We start from the raw sequence: 21,304 nt of genomic DNA on the forward strand, positions 1-21,304 counted from the left end.
GCATTAGAAACCTGCAAATGCAATCTGGAGTTTGTGCCCTTACAGTTTATCCCTACCTGCCACTGCTCTCATGTATAGAATGTGAGTTTATTTATTTCTGATTATTCATCTGGATCAAAGTTGAGCAAAATACAAATATCTTTCTCTTCTCTCTGGCCTTTCAGAAAATCCAATAGATAAAGTTTAATGTCACACGACCTGGGTAGTAAATAACCCATCATAGTGTTTCCTACATGGATAAATAACTTACTGTCTTCTGGTCTCTGACTTCCACCCCACACCCTCCAACAAGTACTTCTTGTTATTTTTGGTGTCATTGCCATTTGAATTTGTTTTACCAGCTAGAATCTTGCCATTTAATCCTAGGCTGCTGGCCTTCGAGTCCTGATGCTTTTGCCTCTGCCTCTCCAATGCTGGGATCCCAGGCATGTGACAGCATGTTAAGCTCAGTCTACTCATTTTCAATGTATAATAAACAGTAAGCTCTCAGGTTTGGTTTAAGGTTATGAGAGGCCCCAACTGAAGCTTTTCTGGGTTAATAAAACTGTTCCCTACACTGGGATGCCTGAGTAGCTGAGGCTCTACTGGGGCTATGGCAGGCTTCCCATATTGATTAGGCAGTGTATGCAGCTTACCTCTGCAGCATACCTCACTCCATCTACCACATGCTCAGAGCCATGGTCGTCTGCTGACCCCCAGTGCAGATGGAACTGCCGCAACCTGTAGCTTCCGGTGAGAGGACCTCCACGCAGAACTAGATCCAGCACATTTCAAAGAGTTATGAAATAAATAAGTCACATTTATACATCCCATCAAATCCAGAATTTCCCCCTTTACAGATGTGCCATTCAGGGATACAATTTTGTATATACAAAGAGTGAAAAGGAAGTAGAGAGCACCGTTAAATACTTGGGAAAAGAAAACAGCACACCGGCAGACAGCAAAGAGAAAAGATTCGAAATTCTCAAAACTGAAAATCCACTCTGTTTACCTGGGGGCAAGCCAGAGTTTCTGAGAAAGATTTTGAAGGGCAAAAACAATACCAACCAAAACAAACAAACAAATAAAAAAAAAAAGGAAACAGTTCAGTCTTAGCTTGGGAGAACCAAACAGATTGTATGATTAGATATAGGCTCTGTAGAGTGGTCTTAGACAAGCTCTACCTTCTAAGCTGCCAGTTACACATCTAACCAAAGATGAGAGGGATGTAACCCCCTAAGACTGATGTGAAAATAGAGGAAATGTGGTATGCAAGGCACTTGCCCTCACCTGGGACACACAGCACTAGGGATGTGCTACCCATTGCTACTGTGGCACGATTGTTGCTATAATCATAAAGACTGCCCTTAGTCTCTATATTTGTAAGTAAGAAATTAAAGTACTTTTTAAAACTCCAAGATGTCTCTGTCACTTTGGTGAAGTAAATTTTAGTGTTTTCCCTCAGGAAATATTATCTCTAAGTTTATGGTAATAAAATTATGTCACAAATATATAGAAACACTTTAATATAAAACAGTTCTAAACAAGGCATGGTGGCACACATACAATCTTGGCACCCTGGGCTATCCAGTGAGTTTGAGGCTAGCCTTAGCATCAAATTTAAGAAAAAGAAAGGACAGGACAAAGATAATGAGAGAGGAAAAGGGGAACTGAAAGGAGGGGAAGAGAGGAGAGTCCTAAACTATTTCTGCCTAGTTCCGTTGTCTGCTGAAGATGCAGGGATGGAAAGGAAACATTGTATGGTGGCTGAATACACCATAATTATAACTAAACTACAGCGTACAGCAGAATTGTGTTAGAAAAGGGAGACACAGACTTAACAGATATTTAAATTACTCTTGACAGTCTTAAATTTCAAAATGTATATAAAAACCTTATATAAGAAAGATTTCTTTATAACACATAAAGGTGGGGTAGAAGAGATTACTCAGCAGTTAAGCTTCCAGAGGGCCACCTTCAGGTCTCAGCACCCAAGTCAGATGGTACACACACAGACAGACACACACACACACACACCACACACACACACAAACACACCACACACCACACACACAAACACACACCAAAAACCACACCCACCCCAACCCCCACAAACACACACACCCAAACCCACACCCAACCCCCACACACCCACACACACACCAACCCACACCACCCACAAACACACCACACACACAACACACACACACACACACACACACACACACACACACACACACACACACCACACACACACCACACACACACCACACACACACACACACACACACACACACACACCACACACACACACACACACCACACACACACAGACACACACACACACAGACACACACACACACACATACACACACACACACACACACACACACACACATACACACACACCACACATACCACACACACACACAACACACACACACAACACACACACACACACCACACACACACACCACACACACACACACACACACACACCACACACACACAAAACACACACACACACCACACACACACGCAAACACACACACCACACAGACACACACACACACACATCAACACACAGAGACACACAGACACACCACACACCACACACACCACACACACACACAACACACACACACACACCACACACACACATACACACACCACACACACACAAACACACATACACACACACAGACACAGACACACACACCCCCCCCCCCACACACACCACACACACACACACACACACACACACACACAAATACAAATAGTTTCAAACATCATAACAGCACAAGATGGCTGCTTTCAAAGCTCTATGAAGAGTGAAAAAGAAGAGACTACATTAGATCAGTCCATGGGCTTCCTCTTGTACTACTGTGTGAAATGGTACTTTGACTGCTTCCCCTTGTACTGGGCTGCATGTATGAAAGCAGAGACTGCGATCCTGCTATTGCCACCGCCTAGCATAGTAACTGTCAGAGGAGATGCGAAAATATCTGATGAACAAATGGATAGGATCTTTGATTTGTCTTTAAGCAGTTTCACATGATTCCCCTGAGTGACAACAGTAATGTATTCGCTACACAGCCCGCATTGACTGAGGATGGAATGGCAGCTAAAGGAAAGTAGTCAAGGGCTCTATTGTGCTTTTCTTCTTGCTGTTGCATAACAAAATCTGAGCTGGGTGAAAAGTCATTCCCTTGCAGATAGAAAGGAGATTAGAGAGCTTGAGTAATTAATATGGAATTGACTTTGGGAGGAGACTCAGGAATGCTGGCTCTGGAAAAAGAAAGCGATACAAAAAACACACATTGTTCGGGAGGCATCCAAGAATAATGGCAGTAGAGGTCACTGTTAAAGTTAGGTTAGCAGGCTTTGTCTGGCTAAGCAGCATGGATTATTTTACCAGTTACATAGTCAGTATTCACAGGTCAGTATTTCAGTTAGTTTATAATAAGTAAAGGCCTAATTGTGAAAAGGACCACCCTGTCGAGTGATCCTCTCAAAAAACTCAGGTCATGAAAAAGTGAACTTAACACTTCTAGGTTTTTAAGGGTCTTCAATAAACACTAATTTGTGGATTTCTCTTTGGGTTAGACAGACCGGCTCATGATCCTCCTACTTCAGCCTCATTGTCAGAACTTGCCCAACAATGGAGTCGGGTGAGAAGTCTGAGCCCTTGTGAGCAAACTCTTAGAAAACAAGACAAGAGTCCTGTGGCCTCAGTTTCTCCAAAACCACAAAATTGTTCTTAAGATTTGTTTTTTGTGCTTCTCCCAGATGTGGGAGTGAGTTTACTGCGGATTACTCATTATTACTTGGTGCTGTGTTCCTCTACATGCCTGTATGGAAGAACATGTTTTTCCAAGTGAGGCTTGAACACCTCGTGTGGCTCGCCCTTGCTATTAGATGCTTTCCTCGTGTGACCCCCTTCAGCATCAGAGAAAACACTGTTTGACGCTCCGAATAAAGTTGGCTATTTCATGAGACTTTCGTGTGCCTCCTTTATCAGCTCCATTCTCCCAGATCCCACGGCCAACCAGAGAGGTAAGTACTTCACAAGGGAAGGAACTGCAGATGCGCTCCACAGTACTTTTAATGCAAATGATTTTGTGTTTTCACAAAATGACCAGTTTTCATTTTACTTTCCATCCAAGATCGGTGAATAATAAACCACGGTCTCCATTTTATTTTTTAAATCAAGTAATGATTTCTCCAAACTTATACCTACTTTTATTTACTTCCTATAGAATTTCTAAAAGGAAATCTCTTCCAAATAAAAGGTGAAAAGATGCCACCTTGCAGTTAAAGCACACTGTGACAAGTTCTGGATGAAATCATCCCAGGACCACCAAGGGGAACCAGGGTCAGGTGACATTACAAGAGGAATTAAATCAGTCTCACAAGCAAGAACAGCCCCATTTTGTCTCCCCTCATCAGCCTCTTCTATATTTACTGAATACTCTTCCTGAAGGATTTTGTGCCTCTTTGTCCCCTTTCAAAGGACTATTAACGTTCTGAAGGGTGGAACCCTGCATGTTAGCCAAGGTGCAGGTGTGCATCGGCCCAGCCAGGCAAAACCTTCAAGGGCCGTGACAGCGATTTTGTGCCTGTGGTATGTTCACTGATAAAATCAGAATTACTTTTTGGTCAGGAATGGTCTCTTAGAGCTGGGGAGATGGCTCAGTGGGGAAGAGTAGTGCTGTTAAAGCACATGGGCCCCTTAAAACAAAAGCCAGGGCTGGTAGTGGTGGCTCCAACTTTAATCCAGCCAGCCTGGTTTCCAGTCAGCAAGGACTTCACAGGGTAACTCTGACTCAGAAGAACAAACAATACAAAAAGAAAAACCATCTAGATGTGGTGGCCACGAAGCCGGTAACCCCAGTGTTGTGGGCAGGGTGAGGACAGGAGGACTTCTAGGGCTCCCAGGCTACCAGCCTGGATCCAGGTTCAGTGAGAAACTCTGTCTTAAAGGAGTTAAAGAGTGGAGGGGAGAGAAAGGGAAGGGGAGGAAGGAAATTCAGGGAGATGAGGGGGTAGGGAAGGAGGAAGAGAGAGAAAGAGAGACCTAGACTACTACAGAACAAATTAGATGTTTTTTCCCTCAATAAAAATACTAAGATTCATAAAGAAAATGTTTCTGAAGAATAATCTCGACACTTTAATATTCAATATTCAGTGTTAGACCTTTTATGTTTGAAATATTCTAAAAGTATCCTATAACAGATGTGAGTGGTAGCAACTTAATATTTAGAAACTCTGGGCTGCTTCCCCAAACTATTCAGTACACTACACACATATCTACCAACAGACTCACAAAATTGAAAGTCTGAAGGAAATAAAGTTGAATACATATAGTATAATTCACAGAAAAAGAAACATTGCTTTTTTTTAAGTTTATTTTACACAGACCTAAAGAATCACATCAGTATGGTTATCTGACAAATGTGAAGAAAAAAATTGTATAAGTTTACAATTTTTACTAACAATGCTTTTGCAAAAGCAGGATCTAAATATGTCAAGTATAACCTGAAGGAAATGATTAAATCTCATAAATCCTTAATGGGGAGCCAATGACATGACACTGGGTGGGGGAGTATTTGCCAGACAGACTTGATAACCTGAGTTCGATCCCTAGAACCTACACTAACCCCTATAAGTTCACTGGATAGGTGCTGGCCAACACACAAAGGACAAGAAAGTTTATCACATATTTGCATTCAGCTAATTTTTTAAACATAGTATCATCCATACTTGGTAGCAGATAAGCCCAAAGAGTATTTGAATATTCAAATATTTATTTTAAGTAAATAGCATCCTATTCTCCCTTTAGGTAACAGACTGACAAGTGAATTAAAATTTTAACTTGGGAGTCCACTTTTCCATTGTGAAAGATGTGACCCATAAACGAGTTAAATGTAATTTTTATTACAACTAATGAAAAATATCAATAAGGATAGGTGTTTTAAATACTTCTTTTTTCAATTAAATATCTACTTTCCTTCCTTCTTAAATGTCCACTATTATGATGATAAAATATAAAGTATGATAAAAGAGTAGCTGATATATTTCATTTATTAACAAAGAGCTAAACCTTTTAAAGAAAAATATCCATGAAATATTTTGAATAGGAAACATTTTCAAAGTAATAGAGCATGAGCCTAAAAATAACTTAAAAGTAAATGTAAAATAATATGGCATGTGTGTGTATACATGTGTGGCTATAAATTTAAATGCCAAAGAAGACTGTATTGCTGCTAACATAATGATAAAGTGGAGGAACAGCCTTAATTTTTATCCTACATTTCTGTGTGTCTTGTTTTCTAAGCATACAAATTATAATTGCAAGCACAAAAAAAGATTTAAAAAGCCAATATCTCATCCCTTTAGGTTTACAGTGATTAGCAAAGTAGTGGTGACTAAACAATTTCCAAAAACAGGACTAGAGAAATGACTTAGCACTTAAGATTAAGAGTATTTTTTGTTCTTGTACAGAGCGCCTGGGTTTGATTCTCAGTACCCACGTTGGGGCTTACAGACACCATAACCTTAGACAGCCACACAGTACACATTCATACAGATAAAAATAAATCTAAAAAGAAATTGTAAAGTTTCCATGAAAAGATTAAAATTATTTGTGAAATACTATTAAACCTCAAGATTTTCACCATTAAGTAATAATAATAACCTAAGACCAATTTTAAAATATCATCCAGCATACTTTTTTCCAACAAATTTTCTCTATTATTTCATGGTAACATTATCTTAAGTTTCAAATTTGAATTCACGTGAAAATTATTCCTCCACTTTGAAATTTACAGAGTGAAAACCAGGAGGGTCGATCTAACCATTGAAAGTCTTACCACAACAAACAGACAAACAGAGCCTACCTGATTTGTCCTCTGTGTCGTCAAAGTCAACGTTGAAGGAATGGCCACTGTTGCTGATGATTTTAGCCGAGGCAGGATCATACTTGATACTGAGAGGTCGGAGTGAGGAGTCGTATTTCACTTCTTTGGTTTTAATCTCAATTGGAGACTGCTGATCACCATCGGCAATAGGGAACAATTCATTCCAGTGAATAGGACCTGAAATTCACAGGACCAAAAGGAAAGGGCTAAGCTAAGTAAGTTCTTCATTCCGAAAGTTAAAATTGGTAACGGGAGGCTGGGGACTCGGCTTCGTGGATAAAGTGGGTGCAGCACAAATGTGAGATGAAGATGAGACCCTCATTATCCATACTACTGCCGGGTGGGTGTGGCGCTCAGGGGTAATCCAGCCTTTAGGCAGAGACTTAGGGTGTCCAACATAAGCTGGCTAGTTAGACGAGCTGAATCTCTGACCTCTAGGTTCAGAGAGAGACCCTGCCACGACTCCTAAGGTGGTAGAGGACAAAGGAGGAAGGTCCACCTGGCTTCCACACACAATAAAACATTCATACACTTAAGCACATCACCCACATTTATAACCCTCTGGGGGGGAAAATTTAAAAATTAGTAAAAGTAAGATCCTCATTCTCAGGACGCTGGTCCTCTGATTTTAACCACAACTGGTGTTTTGTGGGTATGGAAAGCACTTTATTTGCTTTAAATTGTTTTCAGAATTAAAATGGGCCTTATGGGTGAAGGAATATTTACATTTCATACCGTACTTCTAAAAGTTGCCCACCTACCAAACAAAAACAAAAGTACCATTCATTGTTGCAAACAAAGAAATTCCATCTCAAAACCAAGAATGTTCCCTCACTGCTCCAGAGCTCAAGAATTTTCTAGAGACAAAGAGATAATACTAAGCATCAAAGAGGGCAGTCTTTCCACAGAGGCTGCCTGCTAGTTCTACTTAGTTACAGCTTAAGGATGAATATCCTCTGATGCCACTCAGCTCAGCTCAACTACCTGTTATAAGCAACTGGTCTACCCGAGACACACAAAAATCTTATACAGAGAATGGTCCAACAAAATGGCTATGCCCTGTCAGAAAATATAACGTTGTTGCTCACCGTGGTTTCTGGAAAAAAGACACACCATGAACAGATGACAATACACTCTGCTGAAAAGGTGTCCTGTGAATCAGATACTATGGGTCATAGTGATTTTGCATTAAAAAAAACTCAGAAGACACTGTAGAAATGGTGCTACATTTTCTTATGAGATTAATTTCACTTGTCTTTCTGTGTACTCTTTCTGCTTACAATTTTGTCTTCTTGTTTAATATACAAAATCTTTCTGTCATGACCACCGCATATGAGTTACTCTAACGAGCACCAGATTTCAAACATACAATGCAAACATTTTTGCCACAGTCAAGGAGCTGCTTTCTCTTCCTAAGGCTATGTTACTGATCCCTAACCCTTCACAACTGGGCCTACCCAAAACAAAGCCACATGGATCAAATAGCCAATTTTATCTATTCACTTGCACTATTGTGCCTTTTTAAATAGACCCGCCTTTGTACACTTTCTAGCACACTTGACTTTAAACTCACTTAAACGTGGTTCTTAAGTGAAAGGTTAAATGGTGCTGCCTCAGTGGCTTGAGAAACTTTTGAATCTCCACAGTGCTATATCACATGGCCTAAACCTATAAAATGAATAGAGGTTATCGGAGGAAGAAACAAGCTGCTTGGGAACAGGCACTCTGTCCAGAGCTCCACCTCCCATTCCATTTCATCACTTCCAGTCTCTGCTTAAGTTCCCCTTCATCTGTTCAGTCACTGAATTTTTGCCAATGACTAAAGAAGAAAAAAAAAAAATGCTTAATCAGGACCCAGCCTATCCCAACCAAATTCTGCCAACATAATCTCATAATCTAACTTCAAGGTGTGGTCCTCTGAAAACCACTGTTTCAGAAAGAGAAGAATGGTTCTACAACTCCAGCTAGAATGTAAACTGGGGACTGGAGAGAAGGCTCAGCAACTAAGAGCACTTGATACTCTGGCCCAGCACTTGGGTTCAATTTCTAGGCCCACATGGAGGCTGAAACCACCACTCCTTGGTGACCTCATGCCCTCTTCTAACTTCCCCAGGTACCAGGCGTGCAGATGGTGCACAAATATGCATGCAAGTCAAAACCTCATAAACATATTTAAAAAGAAAATGAATAAGAAGTAAAACAAGTCCTCGTTATGATGCCCTTTCTAAGTTGAATTTTTAAATTTTCTGGAGAATTTTATTGAAACCAGTACTTTGTTTACCTTTTAGGGTACAACCTTCTCACTAACCGCAAAGAGTCCCACCACTGGCTCCTAATAACTGCCAAATAACAACAATAAAAATGGATTTCATCAGAGACAAAAAGGAAATGTGTGAAGATGGTCTTTCAAAAACACATAGTAGAAGGTAATGAAATGTAAGATTGCTATTATGGGTTTCATCAAAAGGAAAGTCGCCTAAATTATAAATGTCATTTTTTGTTGTTTGTTTGTTTTTTGTATTTTTTTATGGGATGTATTTCTTTATTTACATTTCAAATGTTATTCCCTTTCCCAGTTTCCTGTCCATAAGCCCCCTATCCCTTGCCCCTTCCCCCGTAAGGGTGTTCCTCCCATCCAACCCCCTTACCATCACTCCCCCCACGCGGGGGGAGTGGGTCAACCTTGGCAGGACCAAGGGCTTCCCCTTCCACTGGTGCCCCAACAAGGCTATTCTCTGCTACATAAATGTCATTCTTAAAAATCTAAACTTCACCTGATGCCATTTTAAAAGTTACATTTGTCATCACAACCTCAAGCAAGCTGCAATAAGAAATGAATTATTTCTATCCAAGGCAAGAGGATGACCACAAGTTCTGCCCAGTCTAAGCTACAAAGTAAGATTCGTCTCAAAAGTCAAAAGGGGGGAAGTAAAATAAAAGGAAGGAAAACTTTTCATAAATTTACTATAGAATATTATCCAATAAGGTATATGCTAATTGAATCTTTTGATATTATTATCCACAAACCCCACTTTGTCAATCTGTGTTCTGTGGGTGGCACTCCTGAGGTAGGGCCACTTCAGGGGTCTTAGAACACTATCAATGCTTTCCTGGTTTCTTTTTGCAATTCTCTTGAGTAATTACTTGAAGCAATCATCTCAAAAGACAATAAGACAAGAAGAATGTCTTATCCCTAATACACTTAGGCGATGAAGAAAAGTACATATCTATCTCATTGCCATGCTTATCAATAAATACACTTAACACCAAGTTATAATTTCTGTAATCATTTGGTAAACCTTGGTCTCTGAAAGGATGGGTATGGTAGCAAAGGAAGACTGAAGAACAAGCCCCAAGTAAACTTCAAGTCAGTATGCAAATTACAAGTTACCAAGATTGCTTCAGCGCCTGGAAGGCGTCCCGTGACTTAGTGAGCAAAACTCAAGCCGCTCTGAAGTTGTCCTTGTTTCCTTACAAATGTGTCATCTGACTTCTGACCTCTTAAGCTTTCTCGGAGCAGCGGTGAGCTTTTCCAGTGAATGAATACCGCGGTCTAATCCGCAGAGATCCGGCGGGGACCAGGCCCCTAGACCCCAAACCCCCATCGGGCTCTGAGCTCTGGCAAACCCCACCAGCCCCATCTGGAGCCCGCGCTCACCGTTGTGCTCGTCGTATCCCCAGCTTAGCCTCGCCATGGTCCTCGATGGAGAGCCTGTGGCAGGGACACTGTGGACCTGTGGCAGGGCGTCCGCGCCAAGGAGCTGGGCGGGCCTGGGTGGAGGGCGGGACTGCCCGCACCCCGAACCGGGGAACCTGAAACCCGAGGGCTCGGTCGTCACCCGCAGGGGGCGCCCGAGTGGGGGAAGGGACCTGTGCTCAGCAGCTAAAAAGGTTTCCAAAGGGGATTTCCTGTCTTCTGGGAAGTTCGACCCAGAAAGGTCCTTGTGGAAATGACTCATCCAGGCAGGAGCTGCTGGCTGAAGATGGAAATCTTGACTGGGAAAGGCACGGGACCTTGATGGCGGTGGCAGTGGTGATTACACACGCACACACATCAATGCTGATAGCGGTAATAACCACCACTTAAAATAACAACTACTAGTTATGAAGTGCTCACCTCCCGGGCCAGCGCTCCCTGCACCCATAGCTCCATCCTTTGTAGACTGATTCCTTTTTGCTTACTCCAGCATCTTGCAGGCTTGGCCCTGCATAGACGAAAACAAACTGACGACCGGAATTCTTGGTTCTTAACGCCACTGACGCTCTGACCCTGTAAGAAGGAAGATGTTCTGAAGAGATGCGTATGGACTGAACAGTAAAAACTGTGTGACCTTCGAAGATTGTTAGTGTTCTAGCTTCCTGAGGGTTTGAGTTGTGATCAGTTTCCAGTCCTGATTATGGACCAACTAGTGCAAAATCCTCCTTGATGGACAAGAGCCTGCCATTAAAATACTGAGTCCTTTTTTTTTTTTTTTTTTAAAAATACCATTTCATTCTTTCCCTGCTATTGCTGCTGAATAATTTACATTGCTGCTGCATGAAATAGGAACCCAAGTCACTGGAGAGCTTTGTGGTAATCACTGCAAAACACACACCACTAAATAATAATCCATTCAACTGCGCATTGCTACCCCCACCCCATTAAATACACCATATTGCAGCCTGTTCCTCAGACTAAAGAGCAACAAAAAGATTTTCAATATAGCATTAAGTACAGTAAGCTTAACATTCCTCCTGAATGTTAAGTACTGTTTTGTTTTGTTTTTTTGTGGGGACTGGGGGTGTCTCCATTTTCTGGAAGAATCGAGCTCAGTTTTGGTAACAGCTCAGTGTGAAATTTAAAAAAAAAATTTAACCCACATATAAATATGTATAAATTATATATAAAACACTCACTTTTACCACAGAGAACTACATATAGTTGATGCAGGCCTATGAGGTGGCACAACACTTACCCTTCAAGTCTGACCACCTGAGTCCAATTTCTGAATCCACTCAGAAACGGAGGAAAGAATGGATGCCACAAAGTTGTTCTCCGACATCCACACGTATACCCTGCCGTGCTGAAGAGGCGACTTGGTGGTTATGAATGCCTTTGCTCTTGTGAGGATTGGGATTTACTTCTTAGTATCCACATGGTGGCCACAACCATCCATAACATTAGTTTCAGGGGATCTGACACCCTCTCTGGAACTTTGTGAGCACTGGGCACTTATTACATAGTACACGTACATAGATGTAGGCAAAACATCATATACATAAAACCAATAAGTATAGAAAATTTAAAAGTACATACAGTACTTTCCCAGGACATATAGTACTTTTAGCAGACAATGGCATATGTTTATATAAATTATTCACAAACTTCTGTATACTTTAAAATCATTTCTAGGTTCCTTATAAAGCCTTTACATGTCTTGTCCAGATACAATTAACTTTTGTATATATTTTTTTAATTTAAAGTAGCTTAAATTTACACATCTCCCAGATAAAGAGAGCTGACTAGATATTTTATATGCTCACATACACATTATGAATGCGAAGGTATTGTGTGCCCTATATATATATATATATATTTAAGATTATTATCTTGAAAAAGTAAACTTAGGTGTGTGATGGCTAATCTTGGTTGTCGACGTGATGCGTTTGAGATTATGGAGCCTCAAATGAAGAACTGTTCCCATTAGACTGGGATCTGATCATATCCTGGTGGTATTTTCTTGATTGCTAACGGATGTAGGAAGGTCCAGCTCACTCTTGGCAGTACCATCTCATGGAAGCTGGGTTTGGGCTGTATAAGAAAGGCAGTCTGGGAAGAAGCCAGGGCCTGCATTCCTGAACAGTCTGCTTCAAGCTCTGCTTTGACTTTGCTCTGTGATGGGCTGCAACCTGTAAGCTGGAGTTTTCTTCTCAGTTTGCTTTTGGTCATAGTATTTATAACAACAACAACAACAACAACAGGGGGGAAAAAGAAAGTAGGGCACTAGGTTACTGAGCTAAATAAGTACCCTAGTTCTGCCTCAAACCTGTGGGCACAGACTTTAATTATTGGGACCATAACTACTCATAAGCAGTGGCCTGGTTTGCTTTCTACTGCTGTAATAAGCACAGCTTGAGCAACTTAGAGAGAAAAGGAGTTATTCAGATTACATATTCAGACTGGTCCTGCCATTGAATGAAACCAAAGCAAGATCTTAAGTTCAGAACCTAGAGTCATGAACTGAAGCAGAGACCACAGCCTTTTACTGGTTTGCTCTCCATGGATTGTTCTGCCTACTTTCTTACACAGTCTTCTGCCCAGGAGTAGCACTGCCCCACATAGACTGAGCCCTCCCACATCAATCACTAATCAAGAAAACGCCCACTTGGCATACCCACCAATCCAGTGCAGGCATTTTCTCAATTGAGGTTCTCTCTCCCTGTATGACCCAGGGAGTGTCAAGCCGTCAAAACCTAACCGGCACAGTGTCTGTGCGGTGACAGAGATGATAAAAGCTCACTGTTCCATGAGACGGTAGCATCCTTACTTCACAACAAGTGCCCATGCTTCAAATCAGACAGCTTCTCTATGAAGTCACGCATGTTCATTAATCCAAATGATTTTAGACATAACAGTGAGTAGTTTTCTAATATTATTTTCTGATAACTAATAATAGTTGTCCAATGAATTAAGGATAAAGGAGTGAACAAACATTTTTAAAGAAGTTGGAATTCAAACTTTTCTGAATTCTTCTTTAGGTAGTCGGTTCACTTTTCCAAAACTGCAGTCTGTTTAATGGGGGGGTGGGGGGACTGGGTGTCATAGTTAGTGTTTTACTGCTGTGAACAGACACCATGGCCAAGGCAAGTCTTATAAAGGACATTTAATTGGGGTTGGCTTATAGGCTCAGAGGTTCAGTCCTTTATCATCAAGGCAGGAACATGGCAGCATCCAGGTAGGCAAAGTGCAGGAGGAGCTGAGAGTTCTGCATATTCATCTGAAGGTTGCTAGCAGAATACTGACTTCCAGGCAGCTAGGAGGAGGAGGGTCTTAAAAGCACAGTGACACACCTACTCCAACAAGGCCACACCTACTCCAACAGGGCCCCAGTTTCTAATAGTGCCACTCCCTGAGCTGAGCATGTACAAACCATCACTGGGTGTCTCAAAGCAGAGACACAGGAGACTGGTTAAGTTTCCCAAAGATATCTGCGTGGTAGTCAGCCATCCAGCTATGAGCAATATGCATGGAGCCAAACAACTCCCTGAGCAATATGAAGGGAGTTCTGAAACACTAGCTAGGAGGGGAAAAAGGAGAAGGTAAACGAATGTATGTAACATATGTTTGTTCGTTGGAAAAAGAAAAATAAGGTAATATGCATTAGCAACTCTTTGAAAAAAAGCCTCTTATAACAAAGATTTAGTTTTATGTTACTATATGAGTGTTTGCCTGCTTTTGTGTGTGTGTGTGTGTGTGTGTGTGTTTGTGTGTGTTTGTTTGTGTGTGTGTGTGTGTATCACATGCTTGCCCCGTGTGTTTAAAAACTGGAAGAGAATGATGGGTCCCTTGAAATGTTAGCTACAATTGTGAGTTGCCATGTGGGTACTGAGAACTGAAAGAGAAGTAAGTGCCCTTAAATTCTGAGCTATTTCTCCAGTCCCAACCTGTTGCTGTAAAATTATAAGTAATGCTGTCTTTTACCCCCACTAGGTCCTGCACCGTAGTTCCCCAAGACATCTGGTAGATATCTTCATCTCGGTCAGCAAAGTGTCTCACCCACACTGCTCCATCCCATATCACACTGATGATGGCTTCTCTCTGAGCCTGGCAACAATCTCTCTACCCATCTAGTTCCCAAGGCAGGTTGCCACCATGCCAGAAATATACATCCCAATTTTGTGGCAGCCCAGTGTCTCCACCACCACAAACTCTCTTAAACTTAAATCTTCATATGAAAGAACACACAACACAATAACTTCTGATTCAATTGATAATATAGAATTTGCTCATCTAAACACACAAAACCCTTTACAAATCCATCCCTTAAGAATATTCATAACAACCTGTAAATGTGCAGAGTGGAATCTTAACATCAGCTTCCATGTTCTCTCCGCTGCTTCTTCTGCCCTCTCCAGTCTCCTCCTCTCTCTAAAACTTTTCTCCTGCCCATCCTTCCTTCTTGTCCAATGACAGGCCTTGTTCTATCTTGTACCTGCCTTCAACTGTATGACATTCTACACCAACCAAGCAGCTATGGAAAGATAAAGCCACAAACTAATAAAATTGGTTTCTCATATGAAGTAGGTGTGAATGGAATGGATGTATTGGGAAGAGTGAAACTGTCCAATATCTTCTTGCTATTTAATTATGTTTTGCATTTTATAGATAAGAAAAGGATGAAATCACTAAGGAATGGTAGCACATAGGAGGGTTCTAAATTTCAGAGCATCTGGCTAAGTCAGTGAGTTTAAGGCCACTGCAAATATTACACCATCTTGCTTCAATAAAATAAAATAGAAATAGAGAAATAAAATGACAGTGTGTAAGATATTTCAGTGATAAAGGTGCTGATGATCTGAGTTGGAACTCCAGAACTCACGTGGTTTAAGGGTTTAAGGACAATATTGACTCCCTCAAGTTAAGTTGACTTCTGCATATGTGTGCCATGACACAGACTCTCTCTCTCTCTCTCTCTCTCTCTCTCTCTCTCTCTCTCTCTCTCTCTCTTTCTCTCGCACAAGTGTACACACACACACACACACATACCCCACACACAAAATACGTAAATGTAAAAAACAAAAAACAAATAAAATAAAAGAATTTTAAAACTCAAAAATTGGATTCAGAGAAAAACAAATAATACCTATTGTATATTGATCTGATTATGACTACACAGAAAAATATTTTAGTGTAGCTCTAGGTGTGCAAATCTTCAGAAGCAAATACACTAAGAGCATCTGGACTAACTAAGAACAACTAGAAGTACTGCTAGAGTCACTACTAGAAGTTTTTGGTAGAAATATTGGCTGTCTGATGCTAAGGGTATTTTTGTCTCTATTATAAGACAGTAAAAAACAAACTAAAATATTGATGCAGAACTGTGAAGGTCACTCTGCCTCATAAAAAGTGAAGTCGAGGAAGCTAAGAAAGGATCATCTATGTTGAAAAGTCTGTTCACCTGAAGACACTAAAAGAGAGCCTGGGTAGTAAGACAGGGAACATTAAAGGGACTGGGGTAGGGTAGGGGTGAAGCCTCTCGCCCTGGAGTCTGAAGTCTCTCTGGTTGTGAGGAAAGAAGCAAGCCCAGCACAGCTAAGCCTTTGCAGAGATTGTCTACAGAGAGTCATTCCTTTCATGTAGAGAACGCAAAGTATGCCGTAATAACAGTGAACCATGCTCAAAGCTTAGATATGGCCACACGCTGCTTTTTAGTTTCCCCACTGTAAACCTGCCATTTTCTAGGAATCTCACAAGCAATATTTCATTTACATGAAAGCTATGAACTAACTCCCTGGAATTTTGTGTAAGGAACTATACAGGTGACCTAAAGTAAAAAGTACTGATTTACAGAATTTTAAGCTTTACTACCATTTTCCAGCTACAGTAGTTTCATAAAACCAAACATAACCGGATGTTCTATGTATAGACTTGTATAGCTTAAAAAGAATGAAGCTCAACGTACATCAAGAATTTTATATTAGAAAATAAGACAGAAAGCCAACAAATGTGAAAGAGATGCAGCATGTAGGTACAGTTTTGATAAAAGAAAACACTTTTGGACTAGAAAGTATTTTATGTGGTAAAATAGACTTTCATTGTACAAATGAAAAAATGCCCCAAGCTAGAAAGAGAGGCAAGGACAAAACCAGAAACCTAAAGTGTGTGAGTTTGCAAAAGGAATAAAGGTTTGTGAATGATGAAACTTAAAGATACCACAGATATGCCTAAGTAAATTTTATAAGGTTAAAATTAAATATAACAATATAAAATTAAAACTTGATTCTATATAAAGAACAATAAGATTTTCTTAAAATTCTGATCTGTTCCTAATGACATTTATAAAACAAAACAACAACACCCACTAGCTTGGAAAACAAAGATTCCATATTTTACCAAGACAATTACTTAGGTTTTCTGCTATTTTGTCAGATTATTAGCTACTTAGGAGACAATGTTAACAAAGTCAAGATGTACTTTCAAGTCTTTGCTTTTTTTCTTAGCTTTAAGTATGCACTTTCAATAATTAAAATTAAAACTACTGTTTTCTTCTTCAAGTCTAGTATAACCGACCTTATGTGCATTTAACATTCATTCTTGGAGGCCGAAGTCAATGCAGATAAAGAGACTAAGAGGAGGGCCAATATTGTGGCCCTTGATTCAAGTCTTCCAGGTCCCAGAAAGTGATGGAACACCTCTAAAAGGCCTTTTAACTCAGCAAGTTCACTGCTCAGAGTGGTCATAGAGGCTAAGTTGGAAGCTAGCCATTCTGCAAAGAAAAGATCACTACAGAGAAAAATGTCCTCAGTGCTTTCATGGTTAGCAAGACACTGTCCTCTCCCAGTAGATGACACAACTAGAAGTAGAAAACTGAGGGAGCCAAGAGGCTCCTCCTAAATCCTTAAAAAGCAACCCCTAAGGAGATGCAGCAGGACTTAACAGTAAAAAGAAGAAACGTAATTTCAGCTACCTACTTGACCTAAATACATAACGGGATAGTATAATTCAGACTGGAGTAATTAAAAGTGATACAAAGCAAAATAGTTTAGAATTTTAAAAGGGCTCTGGATACTATTTTAGCTGCTATGGAATCTAGTCATAGGAATCTAATCATGTAGCTTCCCTCTTATGCTATCTGTAGACTGTCTTAGTTAGGGTTTGACTGCTGTGAACAGACCCCATGACCAAGGCAAGTCTTATAAAAGATAACATTTAATTGGGACTGGCTTTGGAGCTCAGAAGTTCAGTTCAGTATCATCAAAGCGGGAACATAGCAGCATCCAGGCGGGCACAGTACAGGGCATCTATATTGTGCAGACTTCAATTTCTTTAATTTTCCATTTCTAAAGATTTTCTAATATTAGGATTATAAAATGTAAGTCGCCCTGAAGAAAATTTAATTTTTCCAAAGTTGCTTGATCCCACGGGCCCTCAATGATGCACTACAAAGGACAAAGAGGCAGGAGGTACCTGAGTTTGCTGGCGCAGCATAGGGAGCCAGTGACGTTCATGGAGGATGGGTCCTTGGGGCGCAGGATCCAAGTTTCTTCACCATAGATATATGATCCATCGGTGCAGGAACCGTGGGGGCTCTGCTCCTGGCCAGCACAGACATGTCTCTGTCCAAGACCCAGAAAGCAGCACTGGAATATTTGGAAGACATAGACATGAAAATACTGGAAAAATAACCAAGAATATTCAAAGCAAAGGAGCTATGGGAGAAGAACGGGGCTGTGATTATGGCTGGGCGAAGGCCAGGCTGCTTCCTCTGTAGAGCAGAGGCTGCAGACCTGTCATCCCTGAAGCCCATGCCAGATGAGGTAGGTGTTGTTCCCTATGTTGTGGTAAAGGTGCAGATTAAGAGAGAAGCGAAGGACTTCCGGCCTTACTTCAAAGGGGAAATCTTCCTGGAGGAAAAGAAAAAAAAATTGTATGGTTCAGAGAGGCAGAAGATGATGTTCATGGGCTTCATTCATTTGGGTGTGTGGTACAATTCCTTCCGGGTCTGGATTAGCGGTTTCTCTGGAAACCTGGAAGGCGAAGGCTATATCCTCACGAGATTTTGTAAGAAGATCTGGAAAACAGAGCATTTTTCTTGAGTACTGAGAAAAAGAATTTGGACACAGATTGAACCCACTCTCTGTTCTGGCAGCTGTAAAGAAGATCAAGCCGTAGATTCTAGCCTCGGAGAACAGGTGATCATGTACAGCTGCTGGCTGGCTAAGAACAAGGCCTGCGAAGTGTTCAGCAAATGAGCTACGCTTTCACCATGGCCCCAAGAGATAGTAAGCCATTGCCCCATATTTACTAGGAATTGACGACGTACTTTAGCATTGTCTTCTGTTTCGGCCTAGGAGGGTAAATAGGTCCCAGACAGAACAGAATAAAATCTTACAAACCAATGAGACTTATTTGAGGAAAGATCTAGAAAATTCAAGGCTTAAATTTTACTGCTACGCTTTCTTTCAAAGGAATATGCCCTGAGTGCTAGTATTTCAAATAAATTTTATTTCCTTGCCTAACTTAAAAAAAAAAATCTGCAATGTGAGAAGAGTGGGGAAGAAACAGCTCAGTGGTAGAGCATTTACCAAACATGCCCACAGGTCCTGGGTGGGATATTCTCTCTCTCTCTCTCTCTCTCTCTCTCTCTCTCTCTCTCTCTCTCTCTCTCTCTCTCTCTCTCTCTCTCACACACACACACACACACACACACACACACACACACACACACACACCCATAAGAAAAGCTTGTGACTGACTTGATAATTAGAGAATAGGTGTCTTTGGTGTGTTTTCTGTGAACAACTTGTTACATAATGTCAGAGTACTACATAAGGCAATAGCTATGCTGTGCTCTTGATAGTTTCGTAAAGGTAAATTACGAACTGAAGTTTCTTGTGGTCTTCCATCATGGAAGCAAACATTTGTTTCACTAGAAAAAACTGTCACCCCTGGATCTAATAAAATGTGCATGAAAAATAAAAAAAAAAGCTTCCAAAATTTAAAGGCTTGCTCAAATGATCTAGATGCTAGCCAAAATGAGAATTCTCATGCCAAAATTAAAAGGGCACTTTCTCATGAAGTTTAAGGTTATGGCTTTCAAAAACTAGAGGAGTCAAAGATTTCCGCTTATACCCTACATTCAACAATTTAAGGGTTTCATCAAATCATACAACTTTCTAATAGAAACATACCCATATTCTGTTCTATAATAAAAGTAGGTAAAATATAAATGAGAAAAGAGGAAGCTAAGAGTATCATAAATGGAAATGAATTCATATAAACATCAAATCAATGTTGAAAGGCACAGGTAATTCAGGACAAAATCATTAGCTATCAAAAAATAGATAACAGTTCCTAGAATTGAAGCAGGTAAGTCAGTTTTACTCTATTGCTATCAGTTCTTCTAACTTTGACAGAAAAGAAATAAAGGTTTCTCTGGGCATTTTCTCATCAATGCATATATTATTATCTACTTCTTTCTGCCTGCCAGGACAGGATAAGCTGTCCTCTGGAGGAACAGATATTACCTTTATTCCAGGAAGCTTGCCTTCTGGATATGCCCTTCTCGTCCTGAAGGCTTGCTGTACTAGCCTGGGTCACCAGCAAAGCTCCACAGTTCACACCAATACACCTATAAATCTTGTGTAGCCTACATCACTAGCTCACGCCCTGTGCCAGAACGTCCCCATCAGCATATGCCATGTTCTATGTCTTTATCTTTTGGAGAGTAATCAGTTTCTCAACAATATATACATCTCCAATTTGCCAACCACCCATTTGCCACAGCTCTTCTGGGGTTAATCCTCTGATATTCATTTGTATTTGTTGAAGTTCTCTAAAGAAACATAGAGTGTGAGAGAAGGAGACAAGAGGAGGAAGGAAGTCCAGAATTGGAGGGAGAGAGGGGGGAAGGTGGGAGAGGATGTAGCTAAGGTATTGGCTCATCGTATTACAGAGACCTACGTGTCCCAACATGTGCAGGGTGAATTTGCAGGTTGCAGGCTTGATAAGTCTGGCAGCCTTAAGATTTAGGCAGGAGGATTTAAATTTGAATGCCAGGATAGGAAAGTGACAATGCCCATCTTGAAAGCAACCTAGAGGAGGGAGATACTCTTCTCAGAGGGTCACTCTTGTTATAACACTCATGCTTTCAACTGAGAAGTCCCAAGCATACTAAGAAGAACACCCTGTTCACTTGTGTCTTGTGTCTTGTGTGTCTTGTGTGTCTTGTGTGTGACTGCTATGTGAGTTTTGTGTGGCTGCTGTATCTCTGTCTATGGCTGTGAGTGGTGTCTGTCTGTCACAAAGCACTTCACTCTGTATTTATAATGAGCATCACATGGGTAAAGGATACTTTACTGAACTCTTTAACAGCGTTTTACAAGGGATTATGTCACTGGTTCCAACTTATTCCAATTGAGCCAGGCAGTAAACATCAATCGACCTATGTGGTCGAGTTTAGGAAGTTACTTTCAACTTCTATCTTGGCTAGTTTCAGAAAATACATGCATTATTCTAGGTCAGGGACATGGGAGAGTACATGACGTAAGACTGCAGCTATGTGTTAGCTTGGGTTGCTAAAATAGATTACCTAAGAAATCTACTTTTACCTGAGGCAAGCAGGGTTGGTTGTTGCATTGTTCTCTTAAAGGCAGGTTAAACAAACAGTTTGAGTACATAGCAGGCTAGCAGTCTTAAGTGACTT

At 40.8% G+C, this 21,304-nt stretch overlaps 1 protein-coding gene and 1 pseudogene across 1 annotated transcript in view; one reads left to right on the top strand and one right to left on the bottom strand.

The window, feature by feature from the left end:
- Ca13 (carbonic anhydrase 13) overlaps nt 1–10,675 on the bottom strand; it is a 24,051-nt gene extending 13,376 nt beyond the window's left edge. Inside the window, exons 1-3 of the mRNA XM_032898705.1 lie at nt 10,558–10,675; nt 6,879–7,076; nt 636–754 (exon numbers count right to left, since the gene is read on the bottom strand). Of these exons, the coding sequence (XP_032754596.1) occupies nt 636–754; nt 6,879–7,076; nt 10,558–10,594 (354 nt within the window). The 5' untranslated portion in view covers nt 10,595–10,675. The remainder of the gene's footprint in view (nt 1–635; nt 755–6,878; nt 7,077–10,557) is intronic.
- LOC116895978 lies at nt 10,593–18,795 on the top strand (annotated as a pseudogene).
- The last annotated feature ends 2,509 nt before the right edge of the window (nt 18,796–21,304 follow it).

Source organism: Rattus rattus, chromosome 3 (assembly GCF_011064425.1).
Source record: "Rattus rattus isolate New Zealand chromosome 3, Rrattus_CSIRO_v1, whole genome shotgun sequence".
Taxonomy (NCBI): Eukaryota; Metazoa; Chordata; class Mammalia; order Rodentia; family Muridae; genus Rattus; species Rattus rattus.